Here is an 18,471-nt window from a genome sequence, read left to right on the forward strand (position 1 = left end):
CAGCTGTGATCTGTTATTGCCAAGATTCCCATTCCGGATTAAGGGGTGGCGTGGTCCAGGAATTCCTGGCTATCGCAGGATGATATTCACCCAAGAGATGCTTGCTAACTGTTTGATATAAATTCTGAATGATGATAGTTCACTGTCGGTGAAATCACACTGAAAATAGATGAGCTTTTAGGGTTTAGGTATTTCATTGATATTCCGAGATAAATAGTGCCTGGGAATAAGAATGACTACGACTGAGGAAGAACAAAACTTTTTCAGGACAGAATATGTGAAGGTGACAACTCCATCGATGGTTTGAATCATTCCTTCCATCAAACGATTGTCGCCATTGTGCATTGTAACGATCTAATAAAAATGAAAGTACTTGATAGCAGCTTCAAAATATTTAATACCTTCGGTTGAAATTTCTTTCAAAGCCCCACTTGACACGAGTCCAGTGAATCCACTTGATCAAATGTAAATTTAACTTTGACAACAAAAACAATTTAGTTATTTTGCAAATAATCAATGCCAGTTGATAGCAACTGCATTTTATTGAAATCACCAAATACATAATTTTCATAATCAAAACATTTCAGTAGTTCGGCGCTAATGTACCGTGCTAAAGTTTAATGTGGATATTTATTTGACCGACCTGAGAATTCACCCGACCCTGGCGCCAGGTAATGCTACTATTCAACTCTTGAAAACTATAATATTGCTGATTATGTTAAACATGCGAAGGAAACATTCTCAATAGAAAAGAACGAAGAAATTTCTTGAGGAATTAGACAAAACCTGGATGAGAAGTTTGAGTAACAACAACTCAACTCAACTAGGGGGAGGGAGGGGTTAATGAATCTATCACTGAAACATGAGCGATGACACCAGGTCTTCAGACTACCCGTAACAGTCACACTTGGGTGACGCCGATGCATTTCCAAAGTACCACAGTCTCAGTTTATAACGGTATAACGGTAGGTCGTCAATCACAAACCATATAGTCAAAATGTGACGTCGAATATTCAAAACTCACCCGCAACATAGTCACCGAAGGAGCCATAAGGGATAAAATAGTCCATTACAGCCAGTACAAGGACATATCCCTGTCCCTATCTCACCTTGGGGGATATCAACAGTCGGAAACATGGCGAACATACATGAGGGATGGAACTCGAGACAAAGTTTAATCTACTTGGACGATGTCGCACTGACCTGAATGGGTTGATGTATGTCTGGTAGATGTCGTAGACGATGATGGAGGAGATGGCCATCACCTCTCCCGAACCTGTTGACATCAGCGCCATAGCTCCCATAGTCAAGACAAGAATTCCGCCCGCCGACCCCAGGATCTTCTCTGCGATCAGTGGCGTAACCAGACCTGCAGGTGACCATGGTTAGATAAATTAAATGTCTAGGATCTGACAATACACTGTTCGTTGCATTGGATGGTGTCCTGAGCGTAGGAAGTAATTCTCTTGTTAACTTTCAACTGAACGTGCATTTTCAACTATATGTTTTTGTTATATATTTGTTTAGGAAGTAATTATCTCCTTCACTTTCCACTGAACGTGCATTAATAATAACATATGTTGTTGCAGGTTTGCGCAGGCAGTAATTCTTTTGTTCACTTTCAAATGAATGTAACATTTACAATGTATTTTGTCGTTATTCGGTTGAATATGTTTAAATTTACAGAAATACCTAAGACTTAACCTTCCATCGAATGGTTGGAATGGATAAAATACTTGCAACTCACGGAAGAGGCCTGGAAAACTTCATAAAAAAGTAAAAGCCTAAGATAGTTTTATGCTGACCCAACACTTTAGTATACCATATACGTATTTATAGAATAAACAGTTAAGTGCCACCATGTATATTTTGCCAATATAGGTTGTCTGATAGGAAGTCTTTCAGAAAAAAACAAGTATCATAATTTGGTTCAGTACTTTTCAGTTGAAAAACAAAACGCATTATTTAAATTATCTTTTACTCTAAACAGGATGTGTGCAATTTTGGAAAACTGGCATTTTGTTTTCCTCAAACAAGTTGGCTTCTTTTGGAAACAGAAAATAAGAAATTATCGTTGTGTGGTCACATGATTGTCATTTTTGACAAGTGAAAATATAATGGTGTTGTTTACATAAGCACGATAGGAATTGTTATTTTGCTTAAATAAGCAGTACCATCATATCTTTAACAATATTTCCTTTAATTATAAGTAGAAATGATTATGATTACAAAACAGTTACTAGATCAAGCTTCTATAAATATGGATTAATCTTCCCAATTATTATAGCCTAACATTTATACAGCATCACATATTTTGAAACAGGCTGGCGCTTAACTGTGTTCTGGTACATGTATATATGCCCGGTACACTATGCCCGCTGAGCACGCCGTAGCATTACCTTTCTCTCTGTACCACTTTGGTTCAGTCAATATCAGGTATAATTCGTTGTTTTCCGGCTTTTTTTTCAATTTCTTTGGGTTTTTTTTATCAGGTCGGGGTCAGTTTTTTATATTTTTTCCACTTTCTTCACATTTCGGATCGGCGGATCCGCAAACTAATAAAAAAGTCGTAAGAATCACCATAACAAGTGTCGTGTTAGGGTTATATATTCGTCATAAGTAATCATATATGGAACATGTGTTACTTTGTCAATGTCCTCCACATGTATAACGTTGTGTGAAACATTCATAGAAAGACCATGCCTGACTGCTGTTACTACGAGGGTGTCACAGAGAGTACTCATGAAAGGGATGAGTTGCTGGGATATTGCTCACGCAAAGGGACAGTTCACTATTGGGATCTCCACTTTACAGTCTAGTGGAGAGTTTTATGGATACGTTATCAAAGAACCTTGTAATAAGTGATATAGTTTGCCAATATTACTTCACTTTATTGACGCCATATTGGGCAAATTCTCTCAATGCAATATCTACAAATAGCCTTCTCCAAAGGAGACACAACAATTGTCCGTATTGAACAGCCATTAAAACCACAAAATCACATGCTTTATCCCATTTTAGTTTGTTGTTTAACCGCGCAGTCAGCAATATTCCAGCTATATGTCGGCAGTCTATAAATAATCAAGTCTGGGCCAGACGATCCCGTGATTAACATTTATGATCATTGATCTACTTAACTGACATACAATGGCACATGTCAAGAAAGTCAGTGAGTCTGATCACCTGATCCTATTACGACTCTTACGACAAGCATTGGTAGCTAAGAAACCCCATTTAAATGGGATGATGAGTCATAACATTCTCAAATGGGCGGTGGTGCAGCCTAGTAGTTAAAGTATTCGCTCGTCACCCCGAATACCTGGGTACAATATGTGAAACCCATTTCTGGTGTCTCCCGCCATGATGCCAGAATGTTGCTAAAAGCAGTTTAAAACCAAACACACTAATTCACTCTGAAATGTGAATAAACCGGGATTGTTTTCCAATGCCCGATGTTGAATTGGTTTCATTATAAAATTGCACTACATTTTCACCTTCATCTATCTCTCCCGGAAGGAGCATGTGGCTACCGTTGGTGGAGCTGATGGCGAGGTAGGCCATCCCAGTCGTCGTCGCCATCGTTGACGGGATGGAGAACCACATAAACCCTGCCAGGATGAAGCCCCACACTCCCTGCACGGGCTTGGCAGCGATCCTGCTCTGCCAGGATGCCTGGTCGCAATACGTGACAGCCGAGGACACAAAAACCTCGATGATGCCGTACAGGAACGCCGACATCGACCTGAAGGAGAGGTAGCCATACTCGGTGTCGTCGTACGCCTTGATGCACGACACCGCCTCGTACATTTTCTCCACGTTGCCTACGCTGTCGTATTGGGATTCGGAGTTGTGCAGTATTTTGACGACAAAGACGATGAGAAGGATGAAGACGAGACAGGCGTTGAAGTAGGAGACGTAGAAGGTGGTGCCGAGGCCACCAATGAGGGAGTATGAGCCGAAGAGAGTCGCCATGATGAGGACTGAAAACTCGTCGGAGGTGTTCTTCGTGAGGGACTGAATGACTGCCTGACCCGCGAGGATGATGCCGATGGTGATGACGAGGTTAGTGAGGAGGGCAAACACGCAGAACACCTTGTGGGCCGAAGAGCCGAACCGTGCGTGAATGATCTGCGAATCAATAATGCATTGTTTAATAGTTAACACACAGCATTCAATAAGGACTTATATTTCTAAAGTAAAACATTCAATAAATACAATATTTAACGTAAAACATTTATCAAATGATTTATTATATAAAGTAAAACATTCAATATACTTATGTACATAACGAAAAACATTGTCAGTACTTTGATGACTTAAAACATTCATACTTTTAAATTAAGATAAACTAGCGGCCCAAAGGAACGCCACCAAAATAATAACGACTGTAAATTGTCAAAATAATTGTGAGTCTGTTTGTAAATAGCTAAAACACATCTCTCGAACACAACATGTTTATTCCCAGTGAATACTTGCACTTGCATTTCGTACTATGTGAAAAGAAACGAATTTACACGAATATAATGGTAACTATGCACAAAGTCACCAATATCAAATCAGAGTATAAAAGCTAACCAGGTATATTCTCTCACATCATGTTAATTGATTGACAACCAGGAACATGCCTCGTTTAACAGCAGAGCAGAGGGAGAGCAATCGGTATGTTACAGATGGAACACACACAAATGCATATGGCTAGGACCATATGGCTAGGACATTGGATGTTGCAAATGTACCATTGGTGATCGAATACTGGATAATGCACCCGAGTGTCATTCAAGTGATCTTAGATCACGAGCTGCGTCGTTTTTCTTGTTATCCATAAAATACTGCTGATGTCTGATTGACTTTTGCAATAAAAGAGTTAATGTTACCATATTTAGCATAGTTTTATATACAAAATGTTTTGTGGCGTTTCTTTTGGGCACTAGTTTGTAACGTAAAACCTTAAAACCATTCTTTTATATTATAATGCAACAAACGGAACAAATGCTATTACATAGAATGCAAACACTGAATAAATATTTATAAATTAATATATAACGTAAAACATTCATGAAATAAATAAGATGCTTAACGTGAAACAATCAATAGCACTTTCAATAGCACTTTAAACATTCAATATAATACTTTTATATTTAACGCAAACAATCAACAAATACTGTTACATGTAACGTGAAAAAAATCAATAAATACTTTAATATATACGAAAAGACATTAATTAACGTTGAAGCTAGGGATAAATGAGGAGACTATTAGAGATGTCAGGGATTAACTCAGAAATAAGTTTTGGAAAATTACTTTTGGATCTGGTTGCAAAAGCAATGATTTGTCCACCAGATTTCATAAAAATAAATGTGATGTTGGTCCTCAAATATTGTTTAGCGTTTTCTTTCAAAGTTTGTCTTGAATCACAAGCCGTAAGAATTATTTGTCTCTTACTTAAAACATTAATCATCACACAGACGGATGAAAATCTGTTTTTTGCAGACCATCCTCTACACGTCCTCATATTTTCCGTGCACCATCTTTCACGATCAGTTTAAACAACACAACAACATGTATCTAAATGTATCCCGCTACAAATATCTTTAACTGCGATTTGCAGCTTTTAAAGGGAAAATAAATCGTTACATCTTCCAGCCACATTCAAGAGGCGCCCATTAATTCTGTGTGACAAGCAAAGTAGTCATCTCATCAAAGAGACTGATATGACTTATGAATAATAGGAAATGCCATTTTGAAAGCCAAATCGATATTCACGTCAGAAAAATAGAAAAATAAAATCTTTAAAATAGCATTCAAGAGTTTTCCAATTAATGACTGAGCAAAGGATGCAAAGATTTGGAATTTAATTCAATAAGCAACTGGATGGTTTAGGAACGTTATCTTAAAGAATTATATATAGCACCATAACCCGACAAGTCAGTTAGATATTATATTCTTGAAAAGGCTGGAGAGTTTAAGTTATCTTCTTCTTTTATCGAAAAAAGATAATAAATACGGACTAGGTGGGTTCCACTTAAAAACCAAGTGATATTTTGTGTGAACCACGCCTGACGGTCATACCACCACGCATATATACTCAGTTCTTCATTGATCCACGACGAAATCAAAGGTAAGAAACCGATGCTTCCATAATGTACATCTGCGTTAGTCTTGAGGCCATATGGAGTCTATGTTCAATCAAAGTTCATCAGTTATTAAGTCGAAGCTTGACTACGGTGAATAGAGTATCTCAAAGCCATGGCGACAAGCTGCGCCTATCACTTCGCCATCGCGGTCGATAACTGCCTTACCTCTTCCTCGCCATTGACGTGTCAACTCCCATTAATTGCTAACAATAAGAGGCATATTTCAAAGAAACTCCATATTGAAGTGAATGTGAAGTGGGCAGAGAAGATTGATTATCAAACCGTGTTTCCGATTTCTGTTTGCACTTTGCACCCCGCAGACAAACAAACATGGCGTCTTTGACGCCTGAACGAGATCTCGCGAGTTTTGGCACTTACTAGCATATTATACGTGTAATAAAGAGATATGACGATCAATTCCCACTGTCTATCAATTTGATGGCAAACAAAACTACTTTCCTGCTGGTCTATAATTAGGATATGGTGTTTCAACATCGAAGGAACAAAAGTATCGATCTGAAAGTGATTTGTTCTAAGATTTCCTTTCTAGATTTATCGCCACATTGTAAAGTACTCAGACCAATGATGATTTTCCCAACCAACAGTAAATGACACATTGAGTTACATTTTGTTCCCCTTTTATTATTTGTCCTGAAATGGTTTCAAATCGATAAGAATACGCAGGGGGACTAGTAACCTACGTTATTCGTCCATAGATGACGAGATCTGTAAGATTGTCGTGTAATTGTTCATTATCAAGCAAAAACGATGTTACGAGTTTTTGAAGTGTACTTGCTTTGCCCCGGGGTGAAAACGTGTGTAGTCCAAAGGAAAAACTGGGTGTGTTCCTTCTTGCTAATGCAATATGTGCAGACTATTTTTAGTGTATTAGTAGTAATATTGACAGTTTATTGCCAAAAAATAAGGTCAAACATCCGGTCACTCCTCTTCAGCTTTAAAATTGGTGTTTTGGTGCTTTGAAAAACCCCAACAATATTCTTTCTTAAATATTTTAAAGAAAAATTGCCTACCATTTGTATCACTGCGACTATGACTATCATGGCGATATTGTTCGCGAAGCGCTGAGCCTACTCAGTATTTGTAACATGGAAAGGCAAATCAACTGTAGTAAACACTGGTCTAATCTTCAAAGTTTGGTGTTCATTTAAAGCCTTGACCATATCGTTGTAATCAGTAAAATGTTTTAAAGTGGGAAATGTCACAGGTACTCGAAACAAATATGAAGAAACCACACCTATTGAAACAACAGGCCTTCATCGGTTCATCATATCCAGTCGATACAGCCAACGACTCCAAGCCGGTTACCACACACTCGATTACAAGATTAAAGGAACGCATCGAAATATAACAAAAGTCTGCACTATCTAAAGTAACACGTGACATACACGTCAACATTGATATCTAGGTGTGTGGTTAGTGTTACTAAGCAGCAAATACCAAATATTACAGACTACAAAATTGCAGAGATACAAATGGGACGTTAAAGTTAGACACGGCTTACTTGGACGAATTGGTAGTCAAAACTTGATTCAAGTGATTCCAAATCTCTGTCACTTTTTGCCCAATACATTATACACCATGTTTATCACATTTATACGTGGCGGTGCTGTAACATAGTAGTTAAAGCGATGTACGTCATGCTGAAGACCGGGGTTTGATTCCCCATATGGGTACTTTGTGCGAAGCCCATTGCCGACATTGCTGGTATTTTGCTGAAGTCGGCGTGAAACCATAGTAGACTCACACGCCCAAAACGACACAGTGACGAAGTAATACAGGACGCTATCGGAGGTATAGGTCAAATCCGGTGATGGTCTTTCAACGGGGAAATATTTCCCCTTCCACATTTGTAACCTCGACAATAACACCGAAATGGGTTTTTAATTCAATGGTTACAGCACAGAATGACGCATGGGTTCACCACAGAAGCAGGGCGTGATGCATTCCTCATCCAGGATGATAAATATCGTACGTCGGGGATGTGAATGGTTTCAACGAGTTTTCTTTTCGTAATACTCTTGATGTTACTTTGAGATCCATATCCCCATGGATGACGTAGTTTTGGTTTGTGGCAACTCGTCAGACCAGTTTTTACTGTAGCTGAATTTTATTCCTAGATCCGTATGTTTTCAAGACGAGAAGGCTCGGTAATGTAGGGTTTCTGGCAGTCGTACTGACTGATCCTTTGGGAGTGGGATTTTGTTATGGTTAAAAGGTAAAACTGCATTCTCTGAGGATTGTTCCAGATGCTGTAAAGGAAGATCTTCTTCTTGCTTTGTTTGTGTGTTGTATAGCGGTGCCCTCGCAATATTCCAGTATCAGTGAAGTCAGCGAGTCTGACCACGTTGGTCGACATGTACTTGTCGCTGAAGGCAGTTCTTCACAGGCTTCATCCTTTTGGAGATACAAGAGGACTATTGGGACTTTCATATATGGCTCATCTTCGAAGCGATGTCGTTTGTGGCAGATTGAACATTGATGTGGTACATACGTTTTTCGGCTTTAAAGTAAATGCCATTTCCAAGTACACTTAGCAGGGTATTGAATGGGTGTTCTTGAACACCTGCTCGTTCTTAAGTTCTTAATTCTTTAAGTTGATTCATTTTAGGATTGCTGCTGAGTAAGGAATAAAGGTGTTGCTGATTCATGAAGCATCTGGTACTCATATGCCTTGTGGTGAAGATCCAGATAATCATCTCTGGACTGGACTTGATTCACTGTTCTTTGGTGAAAGGCAAAACACTTCTCGGCTACCTTTTGACAATATATTGAAATTATTTTCGCAAAACGTGTAGCCCTTTGCTTAATCGTAGGCCCTCAGCATAACATCGCATAAGATATTTGTCTGTGGAATGTAAAATATAGTCGTACAAATTGCAGGTGCCCATTGAAACGTTCTATAACTTTGCAAATCATCCACCGTTGAGTTCATAAGGGTGTGAGATTTAAGGAGTAGTTTTCATTCAAATTATAATTTTCAAGTCCACACTAGAAGTACATCACGAGAAGCGAATTATGGAGAGGTAAACCGATTATATAATGTCTTTTACAACATTTCGGATAAGGATATTGATCCTCATGGGAATATATCAGTGGTTAGAGACGACGTTATGAATGGGGTTCTCATACCAGAACTTGTCTTCTCTCTTATGGACATCTCAGGATAATCGAAAGAGAGGATATTCCGCGAAGTGCAAAGCCTGACAATACTGTGTTAACGGCTGGGTCTCACTCACGCAAGGCTGATCCATCTTGGATTGCAAATATAAAATGAACATAAACCTGATATGATCAACACAAAACATGGTGCGCTGGATAATAGATGATAAAAAAAGAATATATCGATGATATCAACATGTTGGAGGCAATAGATGGACGAGAAGGCATCAGTGCGTCACAAACCTGACCTCCTGACCTTCAAGGTCAGCTGATGGGAAGTGAAAGCGCCATTATATTGGCACGTGTCGTGGCAGCAGGTTGATGCTTTGTTCGCAAGGGGGCAGAAGAAAGTCATCATCACAGGATTCCAAAAGTTCGTCTTTGATGTCATCAAGAAAACGATTGACATGTGAAATACATTAAGCGCAAGAAAGTCATCAGTATTTCTCAGAGTCCGACTGCTGGAATGTTTAAGCTTTGATTTGTCCCTGCCTTTTCCAGCATTAAAGGTACGGGTCTGAAGGTGCTTTACTGATGTGGCCTCAAAACTCAATAGGTTTGGGAATTTAATCATTTGAAATATTTAGGCAACTTCATACTCCTTTTATACAGAATAAGCGTGTGAATTCTGGTTCTGGGACGCTTTTAGCACTGTTTCAGCAATGCAACAGCACAGAACATATTTGGGCTGTCGAATCCGGGACTTCGGCTTGAAAACCGAACACTTTGTCCATTACGCTAGCTCACCGCCCCTTTAATGCACAGTAAGATTTGGGCAGCAATATTCTAGCCCAATAGGGTACAGTTGAAATGGCTTTTACACGATTCACTGTCTGTTCAATGAAGTAGATACGGGTAACATGCTATTTAGTTAGTTGATAAAGCCGCACTAAGCAGTATATCTGCGGTCCTTAAATAATCAAGTCTGAACCAGACAATCCAGTAATCAACATCATGAGCATCGATCTACGTTATTAGGATACGTTGTGTCAACCAAATCTGCTAGTCAGTCCACCCGATCCCGTTAGTCGCCTCTTAAGACAAACATGGGTTGCTGAAGGCCAGTTCTAATCCGGATCTGCAAGCATAAAGCTAGGGTCAAATGTACGGGTTACGGCATGCAATGCGTTCCCATTACAATTAGATTTGTGTCAACTTGCCTTTTCGAGTTACGCAGCAGAAACCTTCTCATCTAGTCTGGTTCCGCGTTGTAAATCTTTCGAAAATGACATATTACCACTTTGATGGTATTCATCTTCTTGGTACCTTAAAGGTGCCTAATTTTAGGCGACATTTAGGGTGAACTGAATCAGGAATGACGCTATTGTATGGACGGGACAAAACTGAAATATTTTAGGGAAACGTGAATCTTTCCATAGTCTGTCTCACGGTTCCTGAACCACATTATTTTGCCTAATGCCAAGTCTTCTCTGCGGTGCTAATGCCATAAATGAAGCAAGTCTAGATTTCCCGCTAAATGGTAATGACCCCAGCACGTGTAGCCCCAATGCAGATGTTCTTAGTCTCTCAATCAGTGGTCTCCCTGGGTCTGCTTTTCAATTAAAATGGGTTTGTTTGTTCTTACTATCAATATTATAATATATTCAGTGACTAGGCTTTAGTCTAGACCATAGTGGTAGTTTAATCAAACAGTATGCAAGACTTTTCAAGTTAAACCTGAAACACCGGCCCAATATGTCTGTAAACTAAATATATATAGGATTTACACAAACCCACATGAAGCCGTAGATAAAAGCTAGGGACATAGGCAATGTCTAAAGACCTCCGTCAACTCCCACTAAATACAGTTTCTATAACCGGGGACTATTTCCCATATAGAACCACACTAAATAACAAACAAACTGATATGGCATTTATCTATTATATAATATGTGAATCCCAACTTGAACCCCCATCACCTCGTTACCGTAACAGGTGGCTACGTAAATGTTTGCCCATCTGAAAATGTTTCAAATCGCCCAACTAACAACAGACTGTCTAACAAGTGGAAGGTTACTGCACCCGATCGTCCCTCTTCAAAAAACCAGATTTGTGTGTCACTCAATTATGAAAGGCTGCCATCGATTAATTGTCCCGGAGCAAATGAAGTGTTTTGTACTTTGCCATGTTCAGTTAACTATACCCGACGGAGTTGCAGTAGATCCGTGTCTCGCTGTTGTATATTCCAATACTCTTGTCACGAAAGTATTGACCACTGGATCAAAGCCTTCATTACCTTGTTGTAAAATGTAGTGTAATTACATTTCTACAGATCCAGCCCTTCGAGTTAGGCCTCGTATAAAGTGCAAATGAAACTGCGAATTGGAAGGAGTAAAGTTTGCATATATACGAACAGTAAAATCTATGTTTTGTGAAGACGTATTCCCAACGTTCTAATGGCTTTAAATGTCTTAATGTTCCCTAAGGACACTAGAACTGTTGTGTCTTGTCTGGTGATTCAGGATCTACACACTCATGAATATACAAAGCCTCATCGATCCGAATAGTGTCCTGGTTCATATGTAGGTACCACGGTAGGTATTTTATCAAACCACATCGTGTTGACCACGGCCATTACTTGACCCAGTAGAATTACTTAAGGTGCACGTAGTCTAGGTGTATGGTATGTTGATAATATCCCGGAAGATGAAGAAACGTAAGTTAAAAGCATAACATCTAGTTAGTGTGAGACATAGAATAGGGAGGTGGCTATATGAAAGGGTGTTACAAGTATTGAGGTGGATATGTAGAACACCGAGGGTGAGATACAGTAAGAAGGAACTGAGACACGAGGAAGGGAGTGTATGTTAGTGAGGTGTGTAAATATGGTACGGTAAAGGTAAGTTAGACCATTGAGAGGTGGATAGATCGTATAGTGAGGGTGAGTTGTAGTATAGTGAGGGTGAGTTGTAGTAGAGCATGGGTGCGTTACGGTATCGGTGAAATATAGGATTGAGAGGTGGAAATATGGTTTAGTAAAAGTGTCAATATAGAGATGATGGCTTATAGTATAGCCAGACTGAGTTGGGTGTATAGTATGGGTGAGTTATAGTTTAGTGATGGCGAGTTATCGTATAGAGATGAGCTACAATACAGGGGTGGGTGAGGTGAGTTAAAGTTGGGGGGTATTTGGTATAGCATGGGTGCGTAATAGTATTGAGAGGTAGAAATATCATATGGTGATGGGGCGTTATCGCATAGTGGGGGGAGTAATACTATTGAGAGGTATAGCTACGGCACAGGAAGGGTTACTACCAGTTAGTAAAAGTGTATATATGGTAGAGTATGTTTTGGTTGAGAGGTGCGTATATCGTATAGTGAGGATGAGTTGTAGTATAGTGAGGGTGAGTTGTAGTATAGTGAGGGTGAGTTGTAGTATAGTGATTAGGGGCTACAGTACGGTTAACTTGAGATAAAGTGAGGTAGGTGGATACATGGTACAGTAGGTTTAAATTGTCGTTTAAAGAGTTGGGTAGATGGTACAATGGCGGTGAGTTGTATTACAGTGAGGATGAGTTATAGTACAGTGAGGTGAGTTATATTACAGTGACGGTGAGTTGTATTACAGTGAGGATGAGTTATAGTACAGTGAGATGAGTTATATTACAGTGACGGTGATTTGTATTAGAGTGAGGATAAGTTATTGTATAGTGAGGGTGAGTTACAATAAAGTCAGGGTGAGTGATAGTAAAATGAGGGTGAATTACGGAATTGTGAGGGTGAGTTATAGTATAGTGAGGGCGAGTTATAGTATAGTGAGGGCTAGTTATGGCAAAGGAAGGGTTCGATGAAAACAGTGGGGGATATATATGACAGTAAGGGAGAGTTATGGTTTTGTCAGATAGTCCTAAGGCACACCAAGAGCATATTATGGTACATATGGATGCACAAGAATAGTATAGGAAGGTCAGTTATAGTGCACTGACGTAAGGGTGAGAGACACATCACGGAGAGATATAACAAAATATGTGTGGGATATAGCACTATGTCAGATAGAGTATTTTAAGAGACACAACACAGAACGTGAGTGATACATATAACACAGTCTAAGTAACCTTAGTCTCAGTGTTATTCGTTACACTCCACCACTGAGTCAGTCTAAGTAAACTTAGTCTCAGTGTTATTCGTTACACTCCACCACTGAGTCAGTCTAAGTAACCTTAGTCTCAGTGTTATTCGTTACACTCCACCACTGAGTCAGTCTAAGTAAACTTAGTCTCAGTGTTATTCGTTACACTCCACCACTGAGTCTAACAAATCCTAGTAGGTCGCGTCAGGTAACCTTTGAACAATTCCGCATATAAGAGTTATTTGACATGTAGTATATACGCTTTGGGGCTTCTGTTGACATGGTTACCATAAGCTAATAAATATTTCCGCAAGATGACATCCTTGAATATTGCCAAAACCACTATTTTCAGCGTCTGTTTACTCACCGTTGTCATGGTTGTAACGTGTGTGGTGTACATTACCCGGAAGCGGGCGTACGCTAAATAGCATCCGGAATCGTTCGGGTACGAACCTTTTCGAGATAAAAAGTTCAAAGAGTATGTTCGAGTGTCCACTTTCGTAGTTTGGTAAGCTGTGCTTTGATTGGTCATCTTCAAAGGTTACCTGAGGCGACCTCCCACAAGGTTTTGTTAGACTCAGTAATGGAATGTAACGAAAACTACTGAGGCTACGTTTACTTAGACTGAGATATAACAAAATATATGAGACATAGAGGATCTCACCCAAGTGTCTAATGGTATCAAATATATCAACACGAGTTGATAAAGTAACAAATACCCGAGTCTTGCCGAGGACATTGTCACCTTTATCAACGAGTGTTGATATAATTTATATTAGTAGACACGACGGTGAGATTCTATCTATCATCCAAAATCAGTCATCATTGGGTTTTAGTCAAAAATGTACATGTCTGAACACAGCACTGCCATTAGATTTTCAGTGCAGCGATGTCATAGTATTGTGACATCATCGAATTCATGACGTCAGAGCATTGTCAGGGCATCGTGCAAAATATACTGTCAAAACGATATCTCCTAGGACTATAAATAGCGTTACAAATGAGAGAAGTAACACTGCACGAATGAATCCTCACCTGCAAGTACGTCTTGGCGCCAGGGGCCCTTGTTTTGAACTGTACAGACAACATAGGGAACACGAAGATGTTCGCCATGATCCCAACTGCATACCAGAAAGGTCCAGCGATGCCATTCTGGAAACAAATTAGAAATAGTTTATTACTGCACGATACCTTTGGACAATTACAAAACTCCGAACACGTGTCACACAATCCTAACGTTTGTGTCTTTGACACAAGATCATTTATAAATAACACGGTCACCCAAATACCAGCGTGCACTCATCACCTTTAGTTCTCCCATTCAGCAACTTAATGGTTCCTTTGATACTCGTGGGTTTCCCTTGCTGAATTTGTTTCAAACATTTTGATGAGCTTTAATCGTGCGGCATTAGGCAACACAGGATTACTTGTTTATGCAAATTGTGTGAGTGATTTGTTTCACCGTTGTAGATCATGCATTTTAACAAGTAATTAACACAATATTCACCACTTTTAAGCAGTATGCAATGTTTCGTCGGAACTTCAAGTCTTTATGTTTCTCTGAAGTTATAATTTTATATTCTTGAAAACTCTACATTAAAGATTATTTAGGTTCACCCTATGTGACACGTATGTTTGCACAGAACCAAAACTATTATAAAGTTTGCTTCAAGGACCTGATGCTTTCGAACTACTTCATCTATTTTGAGTAAACTAATTGGAATTGCTGATGAAGAACACTGTCCAACAATACTCCTGAGATTATTTGGTGTCACCAGTCTAGAAATTATGTAGACGTGCAACGTTTTGACCAACCCTCGTATCTTTGAGGTGAATATTAATCTATGTTCAAATGTATTCCATATATAATGACTTGTAAATGACCATCAGTTATTTCGTAACAGTTCATGATAATATATTATTAATATTGACCATGGGACAGCAGACACATACTGTCTTCGAAACTACTGCACACAGAGTTGATTTGATACAAATACAGTCCTGTGCACCAGCCATTGATTGTACAAACAGACATTTTTTCCCCACTGACTTAAACTCGAATATCTCTAATTTACAATGGTATCAACACAGCCAGAGGCCGTGACACGATAGTCTTCAATTTCTCCATTTAATTAGCAGGCAAGGATCTGTACAGTGTGGTGGAAAAATACCAACTATTCACGTTTTTTTATTATAATATTGAACCTTTAAAAGTGAAGGCCAAATCACCACATTATTGTGGCATTTTATTTTGGTATTTGCCTTCTATTATTTTACATCTCCACTAAGATAATAACTCACTCACAAATACCAGTCTGTCTTGGAATCAGACACCCACAATACCAGGAAATTAATAGTAAATAGAGGTAATAAAATCGTAATTCACAAAATCATCAAGCACACCGCCATGTGTGATTGTCCCGACTGTCTGATACGGCGAGAGGCTACAATGTCGGTGACAGCATCACAACGTGGCGTTGTGAGGAACGACATGGACACAATGAAGACGTTGATAAGTTGGCACTTTGAGTGGCCCAGCGATACGCGGCTCAGCTGATTATATGGTGAACATTCTTCATCGATCTTTTCTGCCAATCTGGGGGTTCACAAACTGTCTAGCGTTAATTACGCTCTCATTTAACAGAGAATTATCAGCGATCTGTGACGTACTGCCAGGTCCTCTGTTCCACTCATGCTTTCAGTGTGATACAAATAAACATGAAGAGCGATAGGCTGTGACACGGCACGGTAAAACGAAAGATTGTTTGTAGAAACAGCTCGGGCGCCTGGCTTGATTGTGTTTTTTGAAGACGTTTTTGCAAAGAGATATTGAAATCAGGATCAAAGTCAACATTAGTGTTGAATTCAATTTTTAAAAGCTTCCTTGATACAATTAGTAACGCATAAAAGCGATGGAAGTATTTCATCTGTGTGATTTCGTTTGTAACAGTTCAATCATTTAATGACATGTCATTCAATAACGGAATGCAGTTAAAGGCGTTCTTGCCCCTGCTCTGAGGACCAACCCTAGGTTTAAGGCCTGATGCTCATATCGATGCATATGGGGGCCATGCATTAATGGAGTGGTGGTAAAGCATAAATAGTACGCCATCATACCCTTGTCAAGTTAGTAGTAGCATTTCATATAATACTTGTATTACATATTTCGAAGTTGATTAACCTGTTTTCAAAACAATCTTTGTTGTTTAACACTAAGCAATATTCCAGCTGTATGGCAAGGTCTGTAAATAATCGAATCTGGAGCAGACAATACAGTGATTGACATCATGAGCATCGACCTATGCAAATGGGATACGATGGCATGTGTCAAGCAGGTTACAGACCTTGACTACCTGATCCCGTTAGTCTCCTCTTATGACAAGAACGGGTTGCTGAAGACCAATTATAACCCGAAACTCCACGCATAAAAGTGGGGTTAAATGTGCGTTTACGGAATGCAATGCCTTCCCAATAAAGTAAGATTTTGTGTCAACAGCCTTTCCGAGCTACGCCACAGAAGCCTTCTCATTTAGTCTGGTTCTGCGATTTAATCGCGCTGTAAATCTTTCGAAAATGACATATTACTATTTTGATAGTATTCATCTTCCCAGATGTTCACGGGACCCAAATCATGCAAATGTACACTGATGTTTTTGTTATTGCATAACAACGGCAGCAGATGACTGTCAGGTTGTCTGTTTGTGTAGAGTAAATTATAACTTCAAGGCTTGAGAATAAACAGTCACGATAAGCTGTCCAATCAGATACAGCAGTGGAAACAACATGATTAGATCACAGACAATCTATTAAGCTGTAGCAGAAATAGTAAGCAGATTCGGCTTCGATAAGCTCACACTCACGTCATTCTAACATCACTCTAAATTCTTAGTATGGACAACAACGTTCGTAAATGAAGTGGACCACTTTGACATCATAATCATAATTATATCATCAAAGAAGTGACTTCCTTGGTTCCCTTTTAGCGAACACCTGGTGTCATCATTGATCTTCACGGACTATTTAATGAACTTTTGCCTTTTAAGTTTTTCTAGTTTCGTTGGCTGTGGATTTATATTTATAAGATGAACGGTAGTAATGATATCTGTCGGTATGTCGTCTATACTTTCATCTTAGTCTGGCCATGATGACGACACACACTGACGACAATCGTTTGATGAAGAGGATGCTTTGAACCACTGATAGAATTTTCAACTTATGAATTTTCTTTATATTCTTTCTTCTAACAACTTTTAGTTCTTCATTATGATCAATCATAGTCTATACCCTTTATGACCACTATTTATATCGTAATATTAATGAAATTCCTAAATCCTTATCCCCAAATTCGACGAAAAACACTAAAAAGAAATTGCATTAATTTTGGGTGTGTTTTTACTGGCAGTAAACTATCCTTATTCAGTTCGCAAAGACACTATGAATTTATATAAGACAATTAGCAAGCATTTCTGATGTGAATATCATCCTGCGATTTCCAGTAATTCCCCAACCACGCCACGTTCCCTTAATCCGCAATATGAATGTTGGCAATAACAGAACACAACGTGTCACGACAATTACAGTGGGAAACGGCACCTGTGGTAACGACAAAAAGCTGAATCGAGATAAAGGTGGAAGATAACCAGAAATTATCTGAAATTTGCTCCCTGAATGGCGTAGCCGGACTGGCAAGACGTGCTGAGATTGCACAATGTGGCTACCTAATGTTTAGGTACGTCGGGTGCAATTGGGGGCAGCAAGATTAGGCGAGATACGAAGCATCGTGATGAGGGTCGCATGGGTTAATGCATTTGATAACATCCAGATTGTGCTGATGAAGATGCTGTTGGGTCAATTATTTTGTAAGAATGACTGGTGTCGGGTCGAGTGAATCTTATTGGTAGGGTACCCCTACTTGCGTTGATGTCGGTTGGTTGGTTGTTGCTTTATGCCGCAGTCAGAAATAAATCCATCTCTGTGGCGGTGATCTGTAAATAATTGAGTCTGGACATGGTTAGCGAGTTGGACCACCCGATCCCGTTAGACGCATCGTACGACATACATGGGTTGCTGAACACTACTTTTGACCCG

The 18,471-nt window shown here is 39.3% G+C and overlaps 1 protein-coding gene across 1 annotated transcript in view; it reads right to left on the reverse strand.

The window, feature by feature from the left end:
- The window catches only part of LOC137272841 (uncharacterized), a 45,466-nt gene that overhangs the window by 2,321 nt on the left and 24,674 nt on the right, over positions 1-18,471 (reverse strand). The window contains exons 3-5 of the mRNA XM_067805248.1: positions 14,419-14,535; positions 3,495-4,128; positions 1,204-1,369 (exon numbers count right to left, since the gene is read on the reverse strand). Coding sequence (XP_067661349.1) covers positions 1,204-1,369; positions 3,495-4,128; positions 14,419-14,535 — 917 coding nt within the window. The remainder of the gene's footprint in view (positions 1-1,203; positions 1,370-3,494; positions 4,129-14,418; positions 14,536-18,471) is intronic.

The sequence above is a fragment of the Haliotis asinina genome, chromosome 2 (genome assembly GCF_037392515.1).
Source record: "Haliotis asinina isolate JCU_RB_2024 chromosome 2, JCU_Hal_asi_v2, whole genome shotgun sequence".
In the NCBI taxonomy this organism is placed as follows: domain Eukaryota; kingdom Metazoa; phylum Mollusca; class Gastropoda; order Lepetellida; family Haliotidae; genus Haliotis; species Haliotis asinina.